Source organism: Podarcis pityusensis (assembly GCF_964106645.2).
Source record: "Podarcis pityusensis genome assembly, chromosome: 3".
Lineage (NCBI taxonomy): Eukaryota > Metazoa > Chordata > Lepidosauria > Squamata > Lacertidae > Podarcis > Podarcis pityusensis.
The window spans coordinates 63,502,331-63,525,067 of NC_138026.1; the positions used below are offsets into that span (position 1 = coordinate 63,502,331).

General features: G+C 39.1%; 1 protein-coding gene across 3 annotated transcripts in view; it reads left to right on the forward strand.

The window, feature by feature from the left end:
* The window catches only part of UTRN (utrophin), a gene marked incomplete at its 3' end in the record, with an annotated part of 327,288 nt that overhangs the window by 63,569 nt on the left and 240,982 nt on the right, over positions 1-22,737 (forward strand). For all 3 annotated transcript variants that reach the window (XM_080998526.1, XM_080998525.1, XM_080998524.1), the window contains exons 10-22: positions 1,078-1,281; positions 2,795-2,976; positions 3,503-3,653; positions 4,399-4,518; positions 4,972-5,073; positions 9,681-9,788; positions 11,683-11,862; positions 12,836-13,011; positions 13,685-13,808; positions 15,299-15,386; positions 16,660-16,901; positions 17,052-17,232; positions 22,303-22,448. In XM_080998526.1, coding sequence (XP_080854652.1) covers positions 1,078-1,281; positions 2,795-2,976; positions 3,503-3,653; positions 4,399-4,518; positions 4,972-5,073; positions 9,681-9,788; positions 11,683-11,862; positions 12,836-13,011; positions 13,685-13,808; positions 15,299-15,386; positions 16,660-16,901; positions 17,052-17,232; positions 22,303-22,448 — 2,004 coding nt within the window. The remainder of the gene's footprint in view (positions 1-1,077; positions 1,282-2,794; positions 2,977-3,502; positions 3,654-4,398; positions 4,519-4,971; positions 5,074-9,680; positions 9,789-11,682; positions 11,863-12,835; positions 13,012-13,684; positions 13,809-15,298; positions 15,387-16,659; positions 16,902-17,051; positions 17,233-22,302; positions 22,449-22,737) is intronic.

Below are 22,737 nucleotides of genomic sequence, written 5' to 3' on the forward strand. Positions count from 1 at the left end.
TTTTTTAATTCTATTAGACTTTTGCTCTAGTCATTGATTGTTCCTTTCAAGAGGCAATGCTGCTGAATGTTTTTATGACATAACTCTTGTAACACATAGAATCATAAGACAAAGTGTAAACTCAACTTTGCATACCACCAGTTAACATCCTACCTATTGTTAGGCTAGTTGTAGAAAGTGTGTAGAGGTTACTATTTTAAGTTTTATATACTTGAATGTATTTTGTGAAGCACTTGTCAGAAATCCTAGCTTAATGCTTGTAACAGGTTTGGTGCCACATACTGCACTTAGGCATCCGGTAATTGAACTTGTGACTTAAGTTTGTACTTGAAAAGGACAGGATATTTTTACAACTGAAATCTCTTTAGACAGAAGTGCTGATAAGACTTCTAAAGTACTTTAATCATGTGTTGGGGTTTCTCAATTTTTTTCTAGGATTTTTTTTATATAAGAAAGACCTGCGACTTTAGTTTTTCTGCACGACTGCATTGTAATGAAAAACTTCTTTAAAGTAAAAACATTAACATCTCAGTAAACAATTTATATATGGTTAATGTGCTTGATGAAAGCCGTTTTAATTTTTAAAATATCAGTGTGACGGCATATGTCTTTGTGTGTGGAGTGGTCATGTTGTAGGCTTTTGGAGGTAAGATAACGGAATCTTAGCAACTTCTCTGCAGGTATAGAAATATTTTATCTAAGTCACTGTGTAAATGCATTTGTAAAATGAACGTCATTGAGAGCAAAACTCAATTATGTCAGCTAGTAAACCTAGATCATTCAAATGGTTTTTTGGTAAAATATCAACTCTAATCTTAATTTCCGTCATTTATTTCATTAACATTGAATCTGTTATTGATAACCATGCCCTGAATACCTTGAACCAGATACCTTGGATTTCATGCACTGCAAGGTAAAAACCTAATCTTGCACACACACAAGATTCTGATACATGCATTCCCAACCCCCACTCCTGCCCTTTATGTGGTGGTAACATCTCTGTTAAATAAGCATTTGTGTTATTATAAAAACAGCTTTCAAGAAGTGGCTCTTGAGTTTGATTTTTCTGCTCTGTAGAGTGAAACAGCAGAAGATGTCTATGGAGGTTCAAGAGCAGAAACTCCCAGCACTGTGACTGAAGTTGATATGGACTTGGACAGCTACCAAGTAGCTCTGGAAGAAGTTCTCACATGGCTGCTCTCTGCCGAGGATACATTCCAAGAACAGGAAGTCATATCTGATGATGTTGAGGAAGTCAAGCAACAATTTGCTACACACGAAGTGGGTGTTAAATAAGGTTTCTATGAGAGTTGCAGTATGTAGTTGGTTGATCAATATTATCCCTTGATTAGGCAGCAGTAGACCATTTTCATAACTATAGTTGTTATACACATTTTACCCACCAAGTGCATAAAGCTCCTCCTTCTGCTGCCTGGGAATGCAGAAAAGGGGATAAAGGGGATGGTTGTCAAGTGCCTGATGGGCCATGCATACATAGTTTGCGGGCTGTGTTCAGCCTGGTGGGTCACAGGTTCTGTAGATAGTTGCAGAAGAACTTGTTCAATTTCTTGTTCAATTTCTCTTTGGTAATATAAATGTTATTAAAGTTCATGGGCTACTTAGACGTTGGAAGTTACAGGAAATTTTTTGTTGGTTTCTTTTGGTTCTTTTCCTGAAAAATATTTTTGATGGATAAATCATTTGCTTATGGAATAGCAACATTTTTTTTTTTAATATAATAATATTTTGAGAGAGACCGGGATTTTCCATAGATTGTGAAGTGGCTGCAAATGGCACTCATGCCTTGGGACTTATTTTTTAATTTTTTAATTGATATGTACCTCTGTTGTGGGTTTAAGATTACATCCAGATATATATAGGTAGTTGTTTGGTATGTTTGCAGTTACAGTGTGTACTAGCACCTGGAAAGGTAAAGGTAAAGGGACCCCTGACCATTAGGTCCAGTCGTGGCCGACTCTGGGGTTGCGGCGCTCATCTCACTTTATTGGCTGAGGGAGCCGGCGTACAGCTTCTGGGTCATGTGGCCAGCATGACTAAGCCGCTTCTGGTGAACCAAAGCAGCGCACGGAAATGCCATTTACCTTCCCGCTGGAGCGCTACCTATTTATCTACTTGCACTTTGATGTGCTTTCGAACTGCTAGGTTGGCAGGAGCAGGGACCAAGCAACGGGAGCACATCCTGTTGCGGGGATTCAAACCGCCGACCTTCTGATCGGCAAGTCCTAGGCTCTGTGGTTTAACCCACAGTGCCACCTGCGTCCCTCAGCACCTGGAAACAGAGCTACTTTAAAGAAAATGCAAGCATGGAAGAGCTAATCATAGAATCACAGAATTGTAGAGTTGTAGAGGACCCTGAGGATCATCTAGTCCAACCCCCTGCAATGGAGGAATATGCAGCTCTTCCGCACATGGTTTGAACCTGCAACCTTGGCGTTATCAGTCCTATGTGATAAATGTTGCATATTGTTGGCTCCCCATTCCAAAGCATTTCAGGCTGTCATAGAAGAAGCATGAACCTGAGGTTCCCACAGTAATGGAAAACTAACCACACTGTTGATTTGATTATTTTATTTCTATTTTTAGCTTCCTGATGAGGAGAGAAACACCTAAGCATCTTTTTTTTTGCTTGTTTCTTTATTGATCCTAGCCTTTTGTGTGGCGTTCCAATTTCCAATTTGCTGTTTATGAAAAGTCTTGTAAATTCCATGCAGTTATTAAAATTATCCATGGCGAGAGATCAGATTGATCTGACTTGTTTAATCTTTTTTCCTAGGCTTTTATGATGGAGTTGACAGCACACCAGAGCAGTGTGGGTAGTGTGCTGCAGGCTGGCAATCAATTGTTAGCCCAGGGCAATCTTTCAGAAGAGGAGGAAAGTGAAATCCAGGAACAAATGTCGTTGTTGAATTCCAGATGGGAGGCTCTCAGAGTAGACAGTATGGATCGGCAGTCCCAGTGAGTGACACCCTGAACACGCACAGACTAGTTTCCAGTTCCAGTGGTACACGTTATGTGTCAACCCCTCTGACCCAACCCCTTGTGGACTGAACAGTTTTTAGAATAAACTTAATGCATTTCAACACTAAATTCAGCCTGGAAGCACATCTAAATGAGCTCAGGAAAAAGAAAATGAAGTAGTGAATAATTTTGCGCCCAAGACACTTAACATGAACACAAAACTAAACTGTGGATCTTTGTATGAAAATGTAGTATTTCAGATTCTGTGTTCAGTACAGGCTTATGTGTTGCTTTAAAACATAGTTCCTAATAAATGTGACTAGATTTTCAGGCCCCGTTTCCAAACATGTTGCTTTTCTTTTGATCAACTCATGTAGGCTGCAGTCTTTTGAGTACTTACTTGTGAGTAAGACTTAAGGAACACAGTGGGGCTCACTTCTGAGGATTGCACTGTTACTTTAACATCAAATCTCATTTTCAAAGTGACATTAAAAATAATTTGTTGTGTTTTTGACATGATCAGCCTCCATGATGTATTGATGGAGCTACAGAAGAAACAACTGCAGCAGCTGTCTGACTGGTTGACTGTTACAGAAGGACGCATTCAAAAGATGGAATCTCAGCGCTTCGCTGAAGACTTGGAGTCCTTTCAACAGCAGATGGATGAACATAAAGTATTTTTACTCCTTACTGTAACAAGCATGATAGAGTGAAAAAATAGTCTGCAACAGCTCAGATTTCCTGGTTGCCTTTGGATGGAATTGTTAATATAGAAACTCATCTTTTAAAATAAGATTTAGACCTTCATGTGTACTGTGGCGTTGTGCCATGTATAGTGAAGTTCAGGAACTGTATTTTTTTGGAAGTACATTTTACTTCTTGGCTTCCTTGAAACTTTGTGGAGCAATGAGTGTAGCCATTAAAGCTTCTGGATAGAACTTATGGGATTTTTCATATGACTGATCTTGTGTAATATTACTCAGTAGTTCTGGGGTATGTGCGAATCCTCCTTTTGACACAGTGCTTTTTCTGAGGAGAGGTGTATTTTTAAGCACCCAAAAGTGTTGCCACAGAGGAAATGTTGTTCTTCCTGCCACTCACTCTTCAATGTGGCCCAAAGTGCCAAGTTAGCATTTTCATGTGACTAGACATGTCAAATGATTGTGGGGATCTTCACTTGCAAGAAGTGACTTAATGAGCACATATGCAAGATAAGGTTGCATTGGTGAAAATAATTTTGTTACTATACATATTGTGTGGGATATGGCCAGAAGCAGCAGAGGCTGTTTAGAGTGGTTGTGGCTAAACAGTCGTGGCTCATTAGGAAAATATTTGCTTAAACAAAATCAAGCAGCTGGCACTAGCAAAACAATACAGTGTTATGTCTGGTCTTCGTAACAATTTAATCAATGCTTTCAGGGGCTACAAAATGATCTTGAAGCAGAGCAGGTTAAAGTAAACTCATTGACTCACATGGTGGTCATTGTTGACGAAAACAGTGGTGAAAGTGCCACAGCTATCCTAGAAGATCAGTTGCAGGTGAGTGGATGTCTTGATTTAATAATTCTCTGCATGGGAAAAATGTGGAACATTTTTCAGCCAAAAGGCCACATCTCCTTCTGGGGGCCCACATGCCAGTGGTGGGCAGGGCAAACCTAGATGGAGCAATGAATATGAATCTTACCTTTGTACTGTAGGTTTCTTTCTACACACATTCACCCAATGCTCTCTGTCCTCCAGGCAAGCAAGCAACATTTATTTATTAGACTTATTAGATGCTTGTCACCTGAAAGTCTTCAAGCAACTTACGTTAAAGAAAAATATGGGCACATACAATACATAATGCCAAAGGAAGAAAAGGGGGTGGAGCCCCATTGTGCAGGGCTTCTGCTGCTGGGACTCATTAGCTAAATCCCACCCTCTATGTTTGTATTTTCCATCTGCTTTCAAAGGGGACTGCATGGTTTCAGAAATTTCTTTAATTGTCTGCAGGTGCTTGGTGAACGATGGACAGCAGTTTGTCGCTGGACTGAGGAACGGTGGCTCAAGCTACAAGAGCTCAATATCTTATGGCAGGAGCTATTGGAAGAGCAGGTAAAACTTGTTTATTTTCTCCAGTGTACTTTTAAAAAGAGTAAATCAGCTTTCTGAACTTGCTTGTATTCCTACCCAAAGGTATTCATTCAATTTGTTATGGACTAGTCTATTACCAGTGTATATTGCTGACAAAACCTGAGGTCATTCAGTGAAGCTGAAATGTTTTGGAAGATTCAGAACTGGAAAAAAGCAATACCTTTTCACCAGCACGTAGTTAAACTTTGGAATTCACTACCATAAAATGTAACAAAGGTCACCAAGTTGAAAAGTTTTGAAAGGCAATTAGACAAATTCAAACTCTTATCATTTGCTAGGAAACATGAGTGGGGAGAATGCTGTTGCATTCATGTCCTGCTTGCAGGCTTCCCATAAGTATCTGGTTGGCCACTCTGAGAACAGAAAGGTGTGCATAAATAGGCCTTTGGACTCTTCTTACATTTTAATGTAATTTTTATGTAATTATTTATAAGGCCATGTTACGATTGAGACAGTTATGGGGGAAACTTGTTACATAAAATTAAATACTAAAATTGTAGCCTTTCAGTTCTTCAGATATAGCTCTCAAGCCAGTTGTCAGCTGCCATTATGAGTGGTGCAATAAAAAATGCACCATCAGGGATACTTGGGCCCAAGTGGCTACAGTTTTTATTTGTATCTGGGCATGGGCCCCTTGGCTTTTGCAGTACAGCATTCCATTGTTTGTGGATGTGCTTAAATAAAATTTGCTATTGGGGGAAAGCGTGTTTGTTTCATTTAAGATCCCCCCCACCCTGAAATATAGAAGCGATTTTTATTGTACAGTGGTACCTCGGGTTACATATGCTTCAGGTTACATACGCTTCAGGTTACAGACTCCGCTAACCCAGAAATAATACCTTGGGTTAAGAACTTTGCTTCAGGATGAGAACAGAAATTGTGCTCTGGCGGCGCAGCAGCAGCAGGAGGCCCCATTAACTAAAGTGGTGCTTCAGGTTAAGAACGGACCTCTGGAACGAATTAAGTATTTAACCCAAGGTACCACTGTATGTAGATACAGGTCCCTCCTGGGTGTGAACTTTGCTAGGGTGTTAGGAAGGATTTATAAGCTCATAATGCAACAACCTTCATTGCTAAACCTTGCTGCTTTGTTTGCTGTCAGTGACTAGTCATCTACATTATGGCTGAGAGATGGGGAGCAATTTGCCTACTTGTATCCCAGAGTATAAATCAAGCTAATATATATAAACAGTATCCAGTATGTTACAAACAGTATGTTTTATGACCAGTGACAAATTTAACTAAAGGGAAGTAGCTGAGCATTATTAATTTTAGTAGACTAGGGGCTGAGTAATCACTGTATCCATATGGTTGTGGCCTCTTCTCTGTATGCAGTTGGCCCTGTAATGGATCACATTTGGATCAAACTGCTAAATTGATCAGATTAAATTAATCCCATTTGAGATTAATATAATAGGATAAAATAACAGAAGTAATCCTCTACTGTTGTGCCTCTTTCTATCTAGAGAGGTGGTCTTATAGATTTCAAAGGCTAGTGTGTGTATTACCAATCATAGAGGACTGGGTGAGTCAGTGTTGGTTGCAGAAGGCAGCTTTTGCCCTTGCCATTATTGTATCCACAAGAGCAGTATTCTAAGTCCCAACTAAAATGAACACAAATCCTTCACTTGTATAGAAGAAAGTTAAAGGTCAAGGGACACCGTTAGTGACAGCATCACCTCTGGTTAACTCAGATTGCCTTTGTCTGCATAGTCTTATCTTGAGTCCTGTTTCTTTCATTGCATTTCTGCCCTGTTATTTCCCCAAAGAGCCTTGGGCAGCATTTGCACTTCAAAATCCCCTTAATTACCAGCTTCTCCAGTTTATGCAAGCTATTTCTAAAAACAACAACATGCAGGTAAATTGCTTCACTATATGCACCAACATCTTTTAAAATGATTTTTTAGTGGTGAAAAAATAATTGAAACAACTCATTGGCTGAGGTTTTCTAGTTGAATGGATGAACAGCAAAGAGATACCTTAGGATGTATAGTGCCCTTGATGTTTTTGGGGAGGTAGATTGTAAAGTCAGCAAATGTTAAATCATTCGGGAAAATTATCCTCAAACACTGCCACTTAACTTCTTTACTCAGTGATAATTATAGCCTTTCTGGTTTTTTTTAAAGGAAATGTATTTTGGCAGCTGTTAGCAAAGCTCAGTTGTTCATATTTATAAGTCTGATAGACTCTCCAAATGCCCCTATTTTCCAGGGACGTCCTTGATTTAGAGAAGCTGTCCAGGTTTCTGATTTGATCCCGGAATGTTCCACTTTTCCTTAGGATGTCCCTATTTTCATTGGAGAAATGTTGTAGGGTATGGAGTTATCCAGCCCCTGAGCCATCTGAAGGCAATCCCATATAGGGAAGTTTGTTTAATGTTTAATGTTTTATTATGTTTTTATATATGTTGGAATCTAGGGTGGCTAGATACCACCCAGTAAGATGTGTGGGGTAGAAATAGTAAAATTATCAATATGAAATGGGGCGTCCCTATTTTCATCAGAGAAATGTTGGAGGGTATGGTCTGTGTCAATTCAGTATAAAATATTCTTTCTGAAGAAACTTGTGTGATTTTTCACAAGAATGCAAAAAGTTGTGTCTTAGTTCCTTTCTGTAACTGAGTGTAGTTCTTACTAGGATTACTAATGCAGTGGTGCCTCGCAAGACGAAATTAATCCGTTCCGCGAGAGTCTTCGTCTAGCGGTTTTTTCGTCTTGCGAAGCAACCCTATTAGCGGCTTAACGGATTAGCGCTATTAGCGGTTTAGCGGCTATTAAAGGCTTATCGGCTTATCGGATTAGCTGCTAAAAGGCTATTAAAGGCTTAGCAGCTTAGATAAAGGGGGGAAAAGCGAAAAAAAAATCTCAAGACTCGCAAGACATTTTTGTCTTGCGAAGCAAGCCCATAGGGAAATTCGTCCTGCGAAGCAACTCAAAAACGGAAAACCCTTTCGTCTAGCGGGTTTTCCGTCTTGCGAGGCATTCGTCTTGTGGGGCACCACTGTACTAGCTCTTTCTATGATCTCGAAGTATTTGGAAATAGTCCAGTCCCAATAAAGAACGCTAATAGATATGTTTGATGGATTACTTACTTCAGTGATTGGAGTGGGAGGCTTAGTTTCTGCCTTGGTTCTTTAAGGACAAAATTTGTTGCTTGCTGAGTAGATAGAATAGGACAGTTATGACCCTTTGAGTTGGTTCTTGGTTTGCAGAGCTAAATATTGTCTGCTAAACATGCCATTATAGAAGTGAGGAAAAATATCTGCTATGGATACTAAAAACTTACAAAATAATCTTCCTGGGTAGATTTAATTAATTTTGAGTCTATTTGGTACTGATTTGTGAAATCATGAGCTTACAGATGTTGCATTTGTCTGGATTTAACTCTATCATATTAGTTTACAAAGCAATGGACTTATAGGCTATATTCAGTTTTAAGATACTCCACAAAAGAATGCTCTTATAAGTAGAATGACACTTGTTCTGTCAAAAAAATGGAAGATGGCATTTTACCTAGTTGTGGTTTTTTTTGAACCAATGAGAACAAGACAGGTGTGCCAACCAATAAGAAGAAGACAAAGTGCTGGTGTAATGCCAAAGTAGTGTTGCAATTAAGGTACAATGATGATGACGATTAACAAAATATAGCCTCAAATGGCTCAGAACTGCAGTACCTCAAGCACCGTCTCTCTCCATATGAACCTAGCCAGACCCTGAGATCATCATCTGAGACCTTATTTTGTGTGCCTCTTCCATGGAAGGTCTGGAGGGTGGCAACATGAGAACAAAGCTTTTTCAGTGGCTCCCCATTTATGAAATGCTCTCCCCAGGGAGGTTTGGCTGGTACCTTCATTATACACCTTTAGGCACCAGGCAAAAAAGTTCTTCAACCAGGCCTTTTGCTGATTAATATCTTAAATATTAAAGTGTTGGTGCTGACCTTTAAAGCCCTAAACGGCCTTGGTCCAGTATATCTGAAGGAGCGTCTCCACCCCCATCGTTCTACCCGGACACTGAGGTCCAGCACCGAGGGCCTTCTGGCGGTTCCCTCACTGCGAGAGGCCAAGTTACAGGGAACCAGGCAGAGGGCCTTCTCGGTAGTGGCGCCCTCCCTGTGGAACGCCCTCCCACCAGCTGTCAAGGAGAACAACAACTACCAGACATTTAGAAGACATCTGAAGGCAGTCCTGTTTAGGGAAGCTTTTAATGTTTGAAGTGTTATAGTATTTTAATATTTTTTTGGAAGCCGCCCAGAGTGGCTGGGGAGGCCCAGCCAGATGGGTGGGGTATAAATAAAATAATAATAATAATAATAATAATAATAATAAAATATCTTACAACCCTTTTAAATGTGTTTGTGGGAGGGAGAGGGGGTTATTGCCCCCCCTTTTGTTACTGTTTTCATCATGTATTTTGTGTTTTTATATTGTATTTTTATGTGGTGAATTGCCCTGAGATCTATGGATGAAGGGCGGTATACAAATTTAATAAATAAAAATAAAATTCAGGAGAATTGTGTAAATATTTTCTTGGTTTTTTTTTTTTTTAAATGTGTTGTCTCTTGTGCAGTGTTTGTTGAAAGCCTGGCTAATTGAGAAAGAAGATAGTTTAAACCAAGTGCAAACAAGCAACTTCAAAGATCAAAAAGAGCTTGGTGTGAATGTTCGAAAGCTGGCAGTGAGTATTACTTGGTTTGCATTTGAAAATAGCATCACAACCCTAAATGTTTCATCCTGTTCTACTCCCTATTGTCAATCGGGCATTTTCTCTGCAGTGCTAGAGTATCATCCTTGTTTCATCCTAGTGCTAATTTCATGGTCTACCAAGTTTTCAAATTACTTTCCAAAGACATAGGTTAATACTTGTGGGTTTCACTCGTAGCTGAAGAATGCAGTGTGAAAATCACAACACGCTATTTGGTGAAAAGCATGTGACTGTTCAGTTCATGCAGATGTGCTAGAGAGTGTACAAACTGAAAGTGGTGCTTATTGAAAAGCAAGTATGAAGGCAGTAGTCCAAGACAAATTCTTGTGGATACTGTGGTTTCACCATCAGATTCTCAAAGGAGATATGAGAATGAAGCATCTGACACAAGAATGCCTGAATTACAGTGTTCAGGTGAATGATGGAAATTTGCAAAGATATTTAAAAATCTATGTTACATTATTTGCATTATGTAACAGAACCAGCAATACAATAAAATTAAGAGGCATGAAACCACTCAACCAGCTGAAAGTAACATAACTTAAAATGCCTGGGCGAATAGAAAATGTTTTAATCTGGTTCTAAAGAACATACATTGTTGGTGCCAAAAGTACCTCTGTCTACAGCTGAGGACATATGAGAAAGAAACTCCTATCTTTTATACATACATGATGTGCTTCTCCTAAAGATGGAAAATGGAGGGCATCCTCTAATGTTAATGCATCAACAAATTGATATGGGAGAAGGCTCTCCTTAAGACTATGTGATGCTGCAGTAGATAAGTACCTAATAATTCTGTTGCGGGAATGGAGAACTTGTGACTTGTGAGATGTTGCTCAACACCGACTCCTATCACCCCTGATTGTTGGCCATGCTGGCTTGAGCTGATGGGATTTAGAGTGTAGCAACATCTGGAGGGCCACAGGTTCCTCAGCCCAATCTGTTGTATACACAAATCATGATCTTGAGCTTTCTTGGTTTTTGAAGTGGCCACAGCTTTCACTCAAGCAAGCAATTTCCCTTTTACTTCAAGGGGGAAAGTAAGAGGGAGACTGTGTAATATTGTTCTCAGTGAGGAAGTAAATGGAGAAGCCCCTTGTCAGGTGCGACTCCACAAACGCTTCAAAATTTCTGTGTATGCCTTAGGACTTCTGAATCTTGACAATAGCTTCACATGTGCATGCTACTCAAGGCTCTTCCCAGTTTTCAGTGAAACCAAAGCTTGTGGGTACAGAGTGTGTGAAGGGGCCAGTGGAAATGCACAGGGCTCCGTCATGCATCACATGCTGGTCACGACCCTGGCTATAATGCACAATTGGTATTAGTCATAGTGTAAGGTTTTCAGCATGGGGACCGAAATGCTGACCAATCAGGGTTCCTCTCCCAGTTGAGACTTTAGGCATGGAGAAGCAGCGCCCCCTTCAGGTAATCCTGACTCTCTTGGGAGTTTGTGGATTCTCCTTCATTGGAGGTTTTAAAGCAGAGGTTGGACGGCCTTCTGTCATGGATGCTTTAGTTGAGATTCTTGCATTTTTGCAGGGGGTTGGACTAGATGACCCATGGGGTCCCTTCCACCTCTACTGTTCTATGATTCTGTGTTGCTCATCATGATTTGGGTGAGGTGGGCATGGCTAGCACACATGTCAAGGGCATTCCTGCTGGCTTTTTCACAGAGATGGTACATAGATACTGAATACCTGAACAGGCATAGTATTTTAGCAAATGTATATAAAAAAAACACTACCAGCAAAACTATTAGGGACATTTTCACAATTTTATTTTCTAAGAATATACTTTATTAGCCTGGGAAATTTGAGCAGAATTGTGCCTTTAAAAGGGAATGGCTGCTCTTGTTTCACAATGTCAGATTATCAAAGAAGATATGGAAATGAAGCGTCGAACATTAGAACAGCTGAATGAGGTGTCCCAGGATGTGGCACAACTTCTCAACAACAAGAAGGCACTGAAGAAAATTGACAGCGATCTGGAAGAACTAACACAGAAGTGGGACAGTTTAGTTCAGAAACTTGAGGATTACTCCACTCAGGTACCATAAAAATATTACTATCCCTTTACACCTTCCAAATGTCTTTCACTAATACATGAATGTTGACCTATAAAAGTAAAACTAATAAAGAAGCCTGAAGGTCTTTTCTTAAAGGTGTTTAAAATAAAAAAGGAGGGGCAGGGGGGAGGAAGTAAATCGGTCCTTTTCAGGCTTGATTTCTAATCTGATTAGAAAATCTGAAAGTCTAATTCTAATCTGTGCTTGATGTAGAGACAAGTCAAATAGTGAGTTGGCTGAGTAATTAAAAATAGTACTGTGCAAAACATTTCCCAGATGCATCCTTTAAAAAATCACAAGCAAGATGATCATATCTCAGTTTAATAAACAGATTGAGCAAACCTCACATCTACTGCACTTAAGCAAAGTTTAATTGCAAAGTTTATTTGTCAATTGCTTTGTCTCCTAGCTTTTTGAAAGCTATTAACTATAGTTTTCCAGTTTGGACATAATTGGAAGCTAAGGTTAAACTAGACTTCTTGGTTTGTTTGCAAGCAAAGAGAGGAGTGAAGTGGCTACATGTGGCTGCATGAAGCTTGTTTGCATCTTGACTTATAAAGATGATTCTGGACCAGTGTAGAGTCAGTGATGGGCTGGACAGTGACAGAGTGACCTTGACCCAGTTACCATCTCTCAGGCTAACTAACCTCATGTTGGTATAAGGATAAAAGGCTAATGTGTGACCATTTTTTATCCAACCCTGAGCTCTTCAGAGGAGAGAGCCAGGATAAAAAAATGAGTGAAGTTCCTTCAAAACCAGTGGAAGGCAGTAAATCACATGCTTAATGTTCTCAGTGAAATTAATTGGTCTAAAACCACTTAAATTCATCTGGATCATATCTAAAGTGATTAGTGTTACTGTTATTATTAGCTGCATTTATCTCTTGTACAAAGATGGCATATTGTATAATTTCGTTTTATCAACGTTGATGTCCTGTTCAATTTATCCTTTAAGGTTACTCATGCAGTTGCAAATGCTGAACCGGCCCAGATTTCACAGAAAGTAATCACAGAAACCGTCCTTTTTAAAGAGCAAAGAACAGTTAAACATCCCAAAGAGGAAGATTTTGTTCCACCTCTACCTCCATCAAAGAAAAGACAAGCCTGCCTTGATACTGAAGCAAAGAAAAAGTGAGATTTTTTTTCATTGTAGTTGTGTTTTCTCAATCAAGAGGCAATGAGTTGACTCATTTTCACACAGTGCATGGTAAAAAAATGCAGCGTTGTAAAATACTGCTGTTGTCTGGTTTTTTTGGTCCTATTTAGAACTCTGTATGAAAAATTATTTGCAGTCGTGCAAATAAGGATAGAAGGATGGGGATTTGGGTGGGTAGGCTGCTCAGCGCAAGTACAGTAAATGTTTGTGGCTCCTTTTGGTCTCAAAGTACTGCAGCTCATTTCTTCTGCTAAGAGAAAATCAGCAAGTGAGTGAGCAGGTGCAGCAACCATTCACAGTCCACTGTTTTGCTCTAGGTCAGGGAAACACAGCAAGTGATTGTAGCAGTTGCTGCATCTGCCCTCTCTAGGCCTATCTGACTCTAGGTACAGGTGATAGAGAGTGCATGAAGCAACAGTTATTTTGCCCCTCTTTCCTTAGAGATCACTACAGTTTGGCACAGGAAGCCAGGCGAGTGCCAGGATTCTTTGCTGAGGATTCTTCAAGCAATCAAGACTACGCTAGAAAACATTTTATGTGCATGAACATGTTACTTCAGGGTAGACTAAGGGTTGCATTTTAAGAAAAAAAGATGATGACTGAATGGAGAAGAAATATAAGAAAATATTATTCAATCTCTTATACTAGGCTTGATTCTGAAATTGCTGAGCTGTTGAACTGGATTTTGAAATCAAAAGCTGCCATTCAGGCCATAGAGATCAAAGAGTACAGGAAGATGAGAGAGACTTCAGACATGAAAGAGAAACTGAAGGTAAAGTGAGAAACGGGGAGGCATTTTCACTGAAAAGGTTATTTTGTCAGCTTAAGCTTGCTGTCAGTTGGGGGTAGAGTCTGATCTGGTAGCTTCCTGTGGATTAAGTTCCATTATTAAAAATCTTTAGAGTTTGACCAAGGTTCAGTCCTCTATACTGGTTATAAACAATACTGTTGAAGTTGTGGCAGGACATCCTTAGAGCTTTAATGGGCATTTCCTTTCCTTTTCCCTTCCGCATACTATTTTCCATTTTCGTTTTAGAAGAGGAAGCTGCACATTGTGAGTTGTAGCACATTTTAAAGACAATTTATTCTTAGAAATGGACCCAGCAGGAATTCTCCCCTGATATTTCTGTAAAACTGAGAACTATGGCAAAGTCTTGATTTCAGCCCAGAGAGGCATCTAATAACCTTTCCACATACCCTGTGAAGACCAGAGATCAAAGTATTCTGTGGCTTAGATAATTGGAGTCTTATTAATGCCTGTGTAAGTTAACTTTAAATAGCTTAATTAATTACACCACCATAGAGAAACCTGAAAGTACATCCCATATGAAATAGATTTCACACATTGTCAGACAGAATAAAATTGTATGACTCATGGGGAGTTCCCCCCCTTAAGCCTTGTAATGCATTGTGCCTGAGAATTTAAAAATATTTTTTGGTTTGCTTTAATCCTTGATAAAACTTCATGTCTCTTATCTGGATCATTGCTAAATTCTATAGTTTAGCAGATGTCCTTGTAAAAGGCTACATACTAGAATGCTGTCAGAGAAGTGTCAAGCTACTTGTTGCAACAATTTTTATGTTCAGCATTATTCAGAAGGCACAGCAAGTGGATTTGATACTTGCCTTTCTTAATGTACTCTTTTTCCATGAACCGGAAGAGCTTTCAGTCCATATTCTGTATCGTGTTACTTTGCAAAGACTTGATCTAAAGCCTGTGCCAGCATGATTTCTCTGTATGGCAGCATGGGTCCAATGAGATAGAGAAGTTTTCTTTGAATATCTAATCTGGAGGACTAAAGTGTAGAAAGAGATAAATAAAGAATGGGGTTGGAGACAAAAGGCCCAAGAGGATACCAGAAAAGATGTGAGGATTATGGAGAGCTATAATGCCTAAACATTCTAATTTATTTATAGATAGTTATGTTTATATGTTCATGGAAAATATTTCAAAATAGGTTACTATTGATTTTAAAGCATTCTCATCCCATCGAATGCGTTCTATACGTGCCTGATCATAAATAAGTATCTGTTGAATGATACTTACTTGCAAGTAATTATGCATAGAACTACTGCATTAATTTGTTATTTTACTATAAATTACCCTTACTTTCCACCCTTTTGAAGACTGGATTAGGAGCTCACAGAAGGCTCCTAGGTGGACTCATATCTAGGCAATTTATGGGGCCAAACCAGTTACTTTTTTAACAGATAGGTTTTTACTTTCAGTGTTGAAATGTTTTTTTTAATTTTTATTAACAGGCAATAGAAAAAGAAAGGACGGAAAAAAAGAAAGCATTGAATGAACTGAACCAGGTTGGAGAAAATCTGATGGACCAAATGAGAAAAGGTAATCATAATAATAGCATGATGCAAGTACTTTGCATTACTTGCTCTAGTCAAAACTTGGAGTTTCCAGAAACTACAAAAAACACCAGAACTACAATAACTAAAATTTATGAAAGCACCAGTTTCTTCTTCACTGAAAGCTGCAAGACCTCAAAAGACATTCTAGTGTTAGTGAGTTGAAATCATTGATTTCTTATTAAGATAACTTGATTATAGTCCATCTTAATTCCAGACTATTACTATTGTTAAGTCACTTTATTCATGGAAATGACATCTATACAAATAAAAGACAGGTCTAGCAAATCCTGCCCCACCAAAAGAGGCCAGAAATACTTTAAAAATCATCCAGGTCAAGGGCCAAAAGCCCAGGTAGAAAAAAGAAATTGCTCGGTGCCTAAAACTAGGCAAAGGTAGTGTTAGGCAAGCCTTCTCTGGGGAGAGCATTCCACAAGCAGGAAACTGCCACTGAAAAGGCCCATTTCTCAGTAATGGCGTCCTCCCTGTGAAACGCCCTCCCTTCAGATGTTAAGGAGATAAAGAACTACATAACTTTTAGAAGACATCTGAAGGCAGCATTGTATCAGAAAGTATTTAATGTTTGATATTTTACTATGTTTTATATCTGCTGTAAGCCGCCCATAGTGTCTGGGGAAACCCAGCCAGATGGGTGAAGAATGATGATGATGATGATGATGATGATGTCATACTCCAGATCTCCTGTGGAAGGGGACAGGAGAAGAACATATTTATATTACATCCCGTTTGCTTCTTGGCATGTTTATTTATTGGACTTATGCCATGCTCATCCACCCATGTGCTCAGAGCAAGGTACTCTAAGGTACTCAGAGCAGCTTACTTAGGGCTGGCACACAAGAGGAGATTCTGCAGGCACCTATACATGTGTATTTGGATTCTGCTCTGCCTCACTTGTCTAGCCTACCAATATATACCTATTACCATGAAAAGGCACAGTTATGAACTACTGAATTCCTAGTGAGATGCTTCTTTTCACTAGATAGCTGGGGAGGATTTATGCAATTAAAACTGAATTAGTCAGGTGATGGTTGTAAAAAAAAAGCATTTTTTTATTTTTATTAAAAAAATGGAATGCGGGTGAACTTAAATCATTCCATATGTTACAGTTTGCAAGTGATTGACAAGGAAACCATTGTTACTATTGAGCCTGATCTAAGTAAGCTTATAAGAGAAGCATGTATCGTTGTGTTGGTGAATACTGCATATCAAAACAGTTTTTATTTCTTTTGCTTGTTCAGAAGGGCTTCCTACTGAATATGTGGCAAATGCCCTCGAGAAGCTGTTGGCAGAGTGGAAAAGGGCAGGCTGGCACTTGGAAGAAGTTGCAAGAAAAGTGCAGTGCCAGGATGAAGTAAACATTTATTTTAGGGAAATGGATGAGCTTGATAAGACTTTGAGTGAAAAAGAATTATGGATGAAAGAAAAGTCTGCTTCATCATTGCAACAGCAACCTTTAACAACTCTAAAGGAGTTGTGCCAGGTAAATTTGTTCATTGTGAAATGCATAAACAACATGGAATTATAAACTGAACTTACAGTGGTAGGAACCCAGTGTTGTTTAAATGATGTTAATGCTTGTGTGTGTGTGTGTGTCTGTGTGTGTGTGCGTGCTTATACTTAACTTTCACAGAGGGAACACAATGACCTATTAAGTCTGAGTCCCTGGATTGAACAGCTGAAAACCCAGGGCAAGGTCCTTGCATCCCAGCCGGGTGCTCCAGACTTTATTGAGGAAAACATAAAGTCTTTGAATGATCGCTTCAAGTCTGCTCAACAGAAACTGGAGGGTCTGTCACAGCAAGTGAAGAAAGGTGTGTTTTTATTTAACATGTGGATGTGTTGTTTTTTTAAAAAATTCCCCGCTTACAATATATTGCTATTTTTTTGCTTGTAGCAAAAACCTTAGAATTGCTGCTTTGTGTTCACCACAGATTCTGTGTATAAATTACATAGTCTCACTGGAAGCATGGCATAGATTTTGTAGCTCCTCATAAAGGAATAAGCCCAATTTCTGTTTTCTCTGCTTGCTATATAACAAAATCATTTTCTTCATAAAAGCAATGCCTAGATTGCTACTTTTTGGATGCAGGTCATTTATAAATGCCACTAATTCCGAAGGTGGTTCAGAGAAAAACAGGAAAACACTGAATTGCCTACAGAGATGTAAAAAAAGATGTATATGCTGTTTCTGCATATATAACTTAACGACATTTTAAAGAGACAATTTTAAGAAGAAGACTTTAGTGAAATTACTGCTATGATAATTTAATTTATATCCTGCCAGATCAGATATTTGCTTCAGGCAACTAAATGACCAGTATACTTTAAAAAATACTGCTTAAAATCATCAATAAACGCTTAAAATGTAAGTGTCAATGCAACCAAAATTTCAATACACGTAAACTTACACAACTACTTAATATTGCTTTAGGTCCCAGCTTTTCCATGCGGTTAGTATTCGCCTGCACTCCTTTGTATTTCTGTACATTTGGATCTGAAGTCAAATGCTCCATTCTGTAAATGAAGAAGAGTTCCATTGACAGAAGCTCTTTCCATTGATGGAATGAAATGTTTAGATTCTTTATATTTATTATCCCTAATAGTTTTCTTTCAAACTTGAAAAGTGAACTTCATGGTGTGTTAAGGATGCATAGTAAATTTTTAACAGATTAATACACAGGCAACTGGTGTCAGTTTGATGTTTATTTTTTTATGCAGTTTTGATTGTATGTCCACAAGTAATAACTGTATATTTGTAATGGAGAAAAATGAATATTCCATAGTATTTTAAGAAAAATGTGCTCAGGTACTATTGTGGCAGAATAGTTTGTGAACTCCTTTGGTCTATTCCTGCCAAGTTATGTTTCTGCCAGGCTATTAATGCTCTGTTCCCGGTCTCCAATAAAGGATTACAGTTTCATCCATATTGTGGTGAATAATCATTTGGTTCTTTTTGTTATTTTTTAACAGAAGCACCTCAACAGAGAAATGTAGTAGCAAAAATAATTATATAAACATTATTATTTAACATAGTGTTAGTTCAGAAGTGCAATGTTGTACCATTGCCCTTCAGTTTTCAAACACGGAAATACAATACAAAATCAGTTATTTATCAATTGCTGCCTTAAACTTTTTTTAATTAACTTTTTTTTAAAAAACAACATAACCGTAGTGCTGTACTCCATAATTAGGGATTTAAAGATATGTAGTTTAATATAAAGGAAAACTGTCATTATTCAAACTAACCTTGATGTTTTTATCATGTTTCTCCAGAATTTCCAAAAAAAAAGAGGGTAAACTTACTGGATAGTGTGATTGATTCTTCTAATCATATATATATCCTTGCTTTCTTCTTTTGGTTTCCTGCATAACCTGAGCTTTTACAGTATTGTAGGAGTTTCTTGGTTCAGAACATATAAGTAAAAATATGCTTGAGGTAAATGCTATAGCCTGCAGCATTTGATGGAATAAAAGAGAAACATTCAGGAGGGCAATTGAGGTTCAGGACAAAAAGATTAGTGCTTAATATATAATAATAAGGGCCCTGCTGGGTCAACCCACTTTTGCAAATGGAATTCTTGAGTATTTATCGCCTCTGAACATGGAGATTCTATATAGCGATCATGACTAATAGCCATTTGTGCAACACTTCTCTGTGAATTTCCCTAAAGCCATTTCCCAGCCACCTGAGCTATGGATATAGCATCTTGTGGCAGTGAACTGAATTTCATAAATTAACTTTGCATTGTGCAGAGAAGTAGGTTATTTTGTATATCCTGTATCCTGTTAGCCGCTTTGAGACTCCTTAGGGTAGTGATAAAGCGGGATATCAAATCCAAACTACTACTACTATTCTTCTTCTTCTTCTTCTTCTTCTTCTTCTTCTTCTTCTTCTTCTTCCTGTCAATTCAACTGGATGACTCTTGGGTCTGTGAGAGACAGATGAAAATTCTATCTCTTACTCCACAGCATGGATATTTTTATAAGCCTATATCATGTGTTCCTTTAATTGTCATTTTTTTCTAAACTAAGAATCCTCAAATGTGTTAGCCTTCCCTCATAAAAAGAAGGGATTACACTGGTCAACAACAAATTTGTTGTTTGCGTTTTTTCAGTTGATTTAGGACGAATCTGATGCGCTGAATCCAAAAATCACATTGGTTTTGCTCAATCAGGTCAAGTTTTTGAGCTATGGCCACATGTCGAGTTTTTTTACGTTTTTGTTCACATGTACGCTTGTGTGGAGCATTTTAGAAGAAGTTGGTGGGGGTAAAATGCCATGTTGAATAATTTTTTTGATTAGAGATGATTATTTTAATGACAAGAAGTATTCAGGTCCGATAGTTCTGGGTGATTATGTCGAAAAGGGATCAGTTTGAAGTCATAAAACCTCAAAGTCTTCCATAAATTGGTGCGGCTGGGATCAACAGAAAGAACCGGAGCAGCCTCAAGTATCCTGCTCTTCAATCAGCACGTCGTCCTGTAGCTCATTGTGATGAAATTCCAGTGCCTATCTTTGGAGAACTTCCTGACATTAGTGATGAAGATGCCTCCAGTGTTGAAGGACATGAAGAAGAAGAAGTGGTTCTTGAAGATGATGCTCCACATCCATTTTCCCAAAAGGAGTTGAATGATCTAGTTCACGACCTCAGCTTGTCAAAGGACTCTGCCGAACTGTTGGCATCCAGATTGAAGGAAAAAAACCTCCTCTCTGACAGTGCTCGCATCAGCTTCTTCCGCAACAGGCATCAAGAGTACCTCCGTTTTTTCTCGGAAGAGAAGGACTTGGTGTACTGTGCAGATATTGCGCAGCTTCTGCTCAAGCTTGGAGTGCAACAGTACGAACCCAAAGATTGGAGACTGTTCATTGACAGCAGCAAGCGATCACTGAAATGTGTTCTGCTACACAATGGCAACCAGTTTGCCTCTATACCCCTGGCTCACTCGAGTACACTGAAGGAGAACTATGAAGGGGTGAAGTATGTGATGGAGAAAATTGGTTATGATCAGCATAAGTGGTTTATTTGTGTTGACCTGAAGATGGTGAACTTTTTGTTGGGACAACAGTCTGGCTTCACCAAGAACCTATGTTTTCTGTGCATGTGGGATAGTAGGGACCGTGCTCAGCATTACACAAAGAAGGACTGGCCTGTGCGGGAGGAATTGGTGCCTTGCAAAGAAAGGAACGTCATCAACGACCCTCTGGTGGACAGAGACAGAATACTCTTCCCACCACTGCACATCAAGCTCGGCTTAATCAAGCAGTTCACCAAGGCTCTGGACAAGGATGATGACTGCTTCACTTACTTGTGCCAGGCTTTTCCAGGATTGACCATGGAGAAGTTGAAAGCTGGCATCTTTGACAGTCCTCAGATCTGTCAGCTCATCAGAGATCCAGAGTTCAGAAAGTCAATGAACGAAGTGGAACTAGGCATTTGTTCTGGTAATGAAGAACTTTCTTGGCAACAATAAGGCCAGAAACTACGCAGAACTTGTCAACAACATGCTGACTGCTTTCAGAAACCTGGGCTGCAACATGAGCGTCAAGATGCACTACCTATTTTCACATATGGACCGGTTTCCTGAGAACCTGGGTTCAATGAGTGACGAGCAGGGGGAGAGATTCCATCAGGACATGAAAGAGATGGAGACCAGGTATCAGGGTCGCTGGGACGCAGTCATGATGGCTGACTACTGTTGGACTCTGAAGAGAGACCTCCCTGCCGCTGAGCATTCCAGGAGTTCCAAGAAACGGAAGTTCAAGCCCTGAAGTTTGAAAAATGGTGAAGCAACATGCAATTTACGTGTACTTACCTTTATCAATGCCCACCATTCAGTTTACAGTAAACCTGACCTGATGGAGAGAAACAGATGCCATTTCCTGATTCAGCAGTGCAAAAATACCCTAAATCAGTTGTAGAAATCTAGACAACATTCAAAAAGTAAAAAATTGTTGCCCAGTGTTATCAATGTCCAAAGTCACTCTTGTAATTATAGATGTGACTTAAGCAGCACATCCAGCCAAATGTTCAGTGGCTTCCATGTACAACTGGCAGTGTTCCTTGCAACATTTCTAGGGGAGTTGGGTCTCTGTCCTGTTTTGCAGCATAATTTCCATTAGACGAACCTCTGCCAACCCCACATATGCAGTCAAGAGGAGAACTTTTATTTTAAATAAGGCAAAAAGGATATGCTGGCCATGTTCACATGTAGCAATAAACCCAAGAATCTGACTTGATTAATCATAAGGTGTATGTGCTGGTGCAAGCAGCCCAGTGACTCCTGCTGTGGCCTCGCTTTATGCAAGCAGATAAACCAGGAGGGTGATAGTTTAGTGTTATGCCCAGGTTTTGGGATTGTTGTTTGTTTTCCCCTAATGAGCTAGGGTTCATATGTCAGAAACAAACTGTTAAGACTGACTAGTGATCTTAATTTGTTAGGGAGAAACAAATCACAATCCTAACAAATCACAATGCCTAATTCAGACATAATCTTAAGCTAACCCCTTCTTGAGGTTTTTTTTTAACCAGGTCACATGAAGGGAGAAGCAAAGTGGGCCAAATTGGACTGTGTGCACCTGCATACACCTCACACACAATATTGTGTTTTAAGCCAATATTTTTTGGCTTGCTTTTCTCCTGAACACAGCCAACACAACTCTGGTGTGCTAGTGAGGTGCTCTTTCCCCTCACAAATCAGCTCTGGTGGTTTGGAGAGCCCCAAAAACAGTATTTGGTGGGAGGAGAGAGGATATCATTCTTTGGGGCAAACTGAAATGCTTCTGCTGACTGAATGTTGAATTGCCTTGTATGCCTTTTTAAATAAATAAATAAATAAATAAATAAATATTCATATCCATTACGTTTTTATTTTGAAAGTAGAATTGGAAAGCCAGCCTTCTAAGGACTATTTGGATGCTTTGAAAAAACTGAAGGGTGAGCTGAATGATTTGGAAAGCAAGGCACAATCTGTCATGAATGCAGTGAATGACTTTAGTAAAGTTGAGAGAGCCTTGCAGCAGACAAAGGTATGTTCCCTTTTTTCACTTCAGCAAATTTAAACTCAGACGCAGCTGTCTATAGTCAGCTTGGCTTTTTTTTATGCCATTGCATTTTAAATTAAGCTGACTAACATTGGTGTGTACCATTGGGGTGTGGGGGCGGAGAAGAATTAGACTTCTCCCACAGTTTTAACAGGCTTATATGTGAAAACTGCTGCTCAGTAAGATAGGTGTGACAAGCAACATGTGTTGTGTTGTATAAATAGTTGTGGATGTACGAAAAACACAGGCCTAATGTGAGTGATGCATTCAAAAT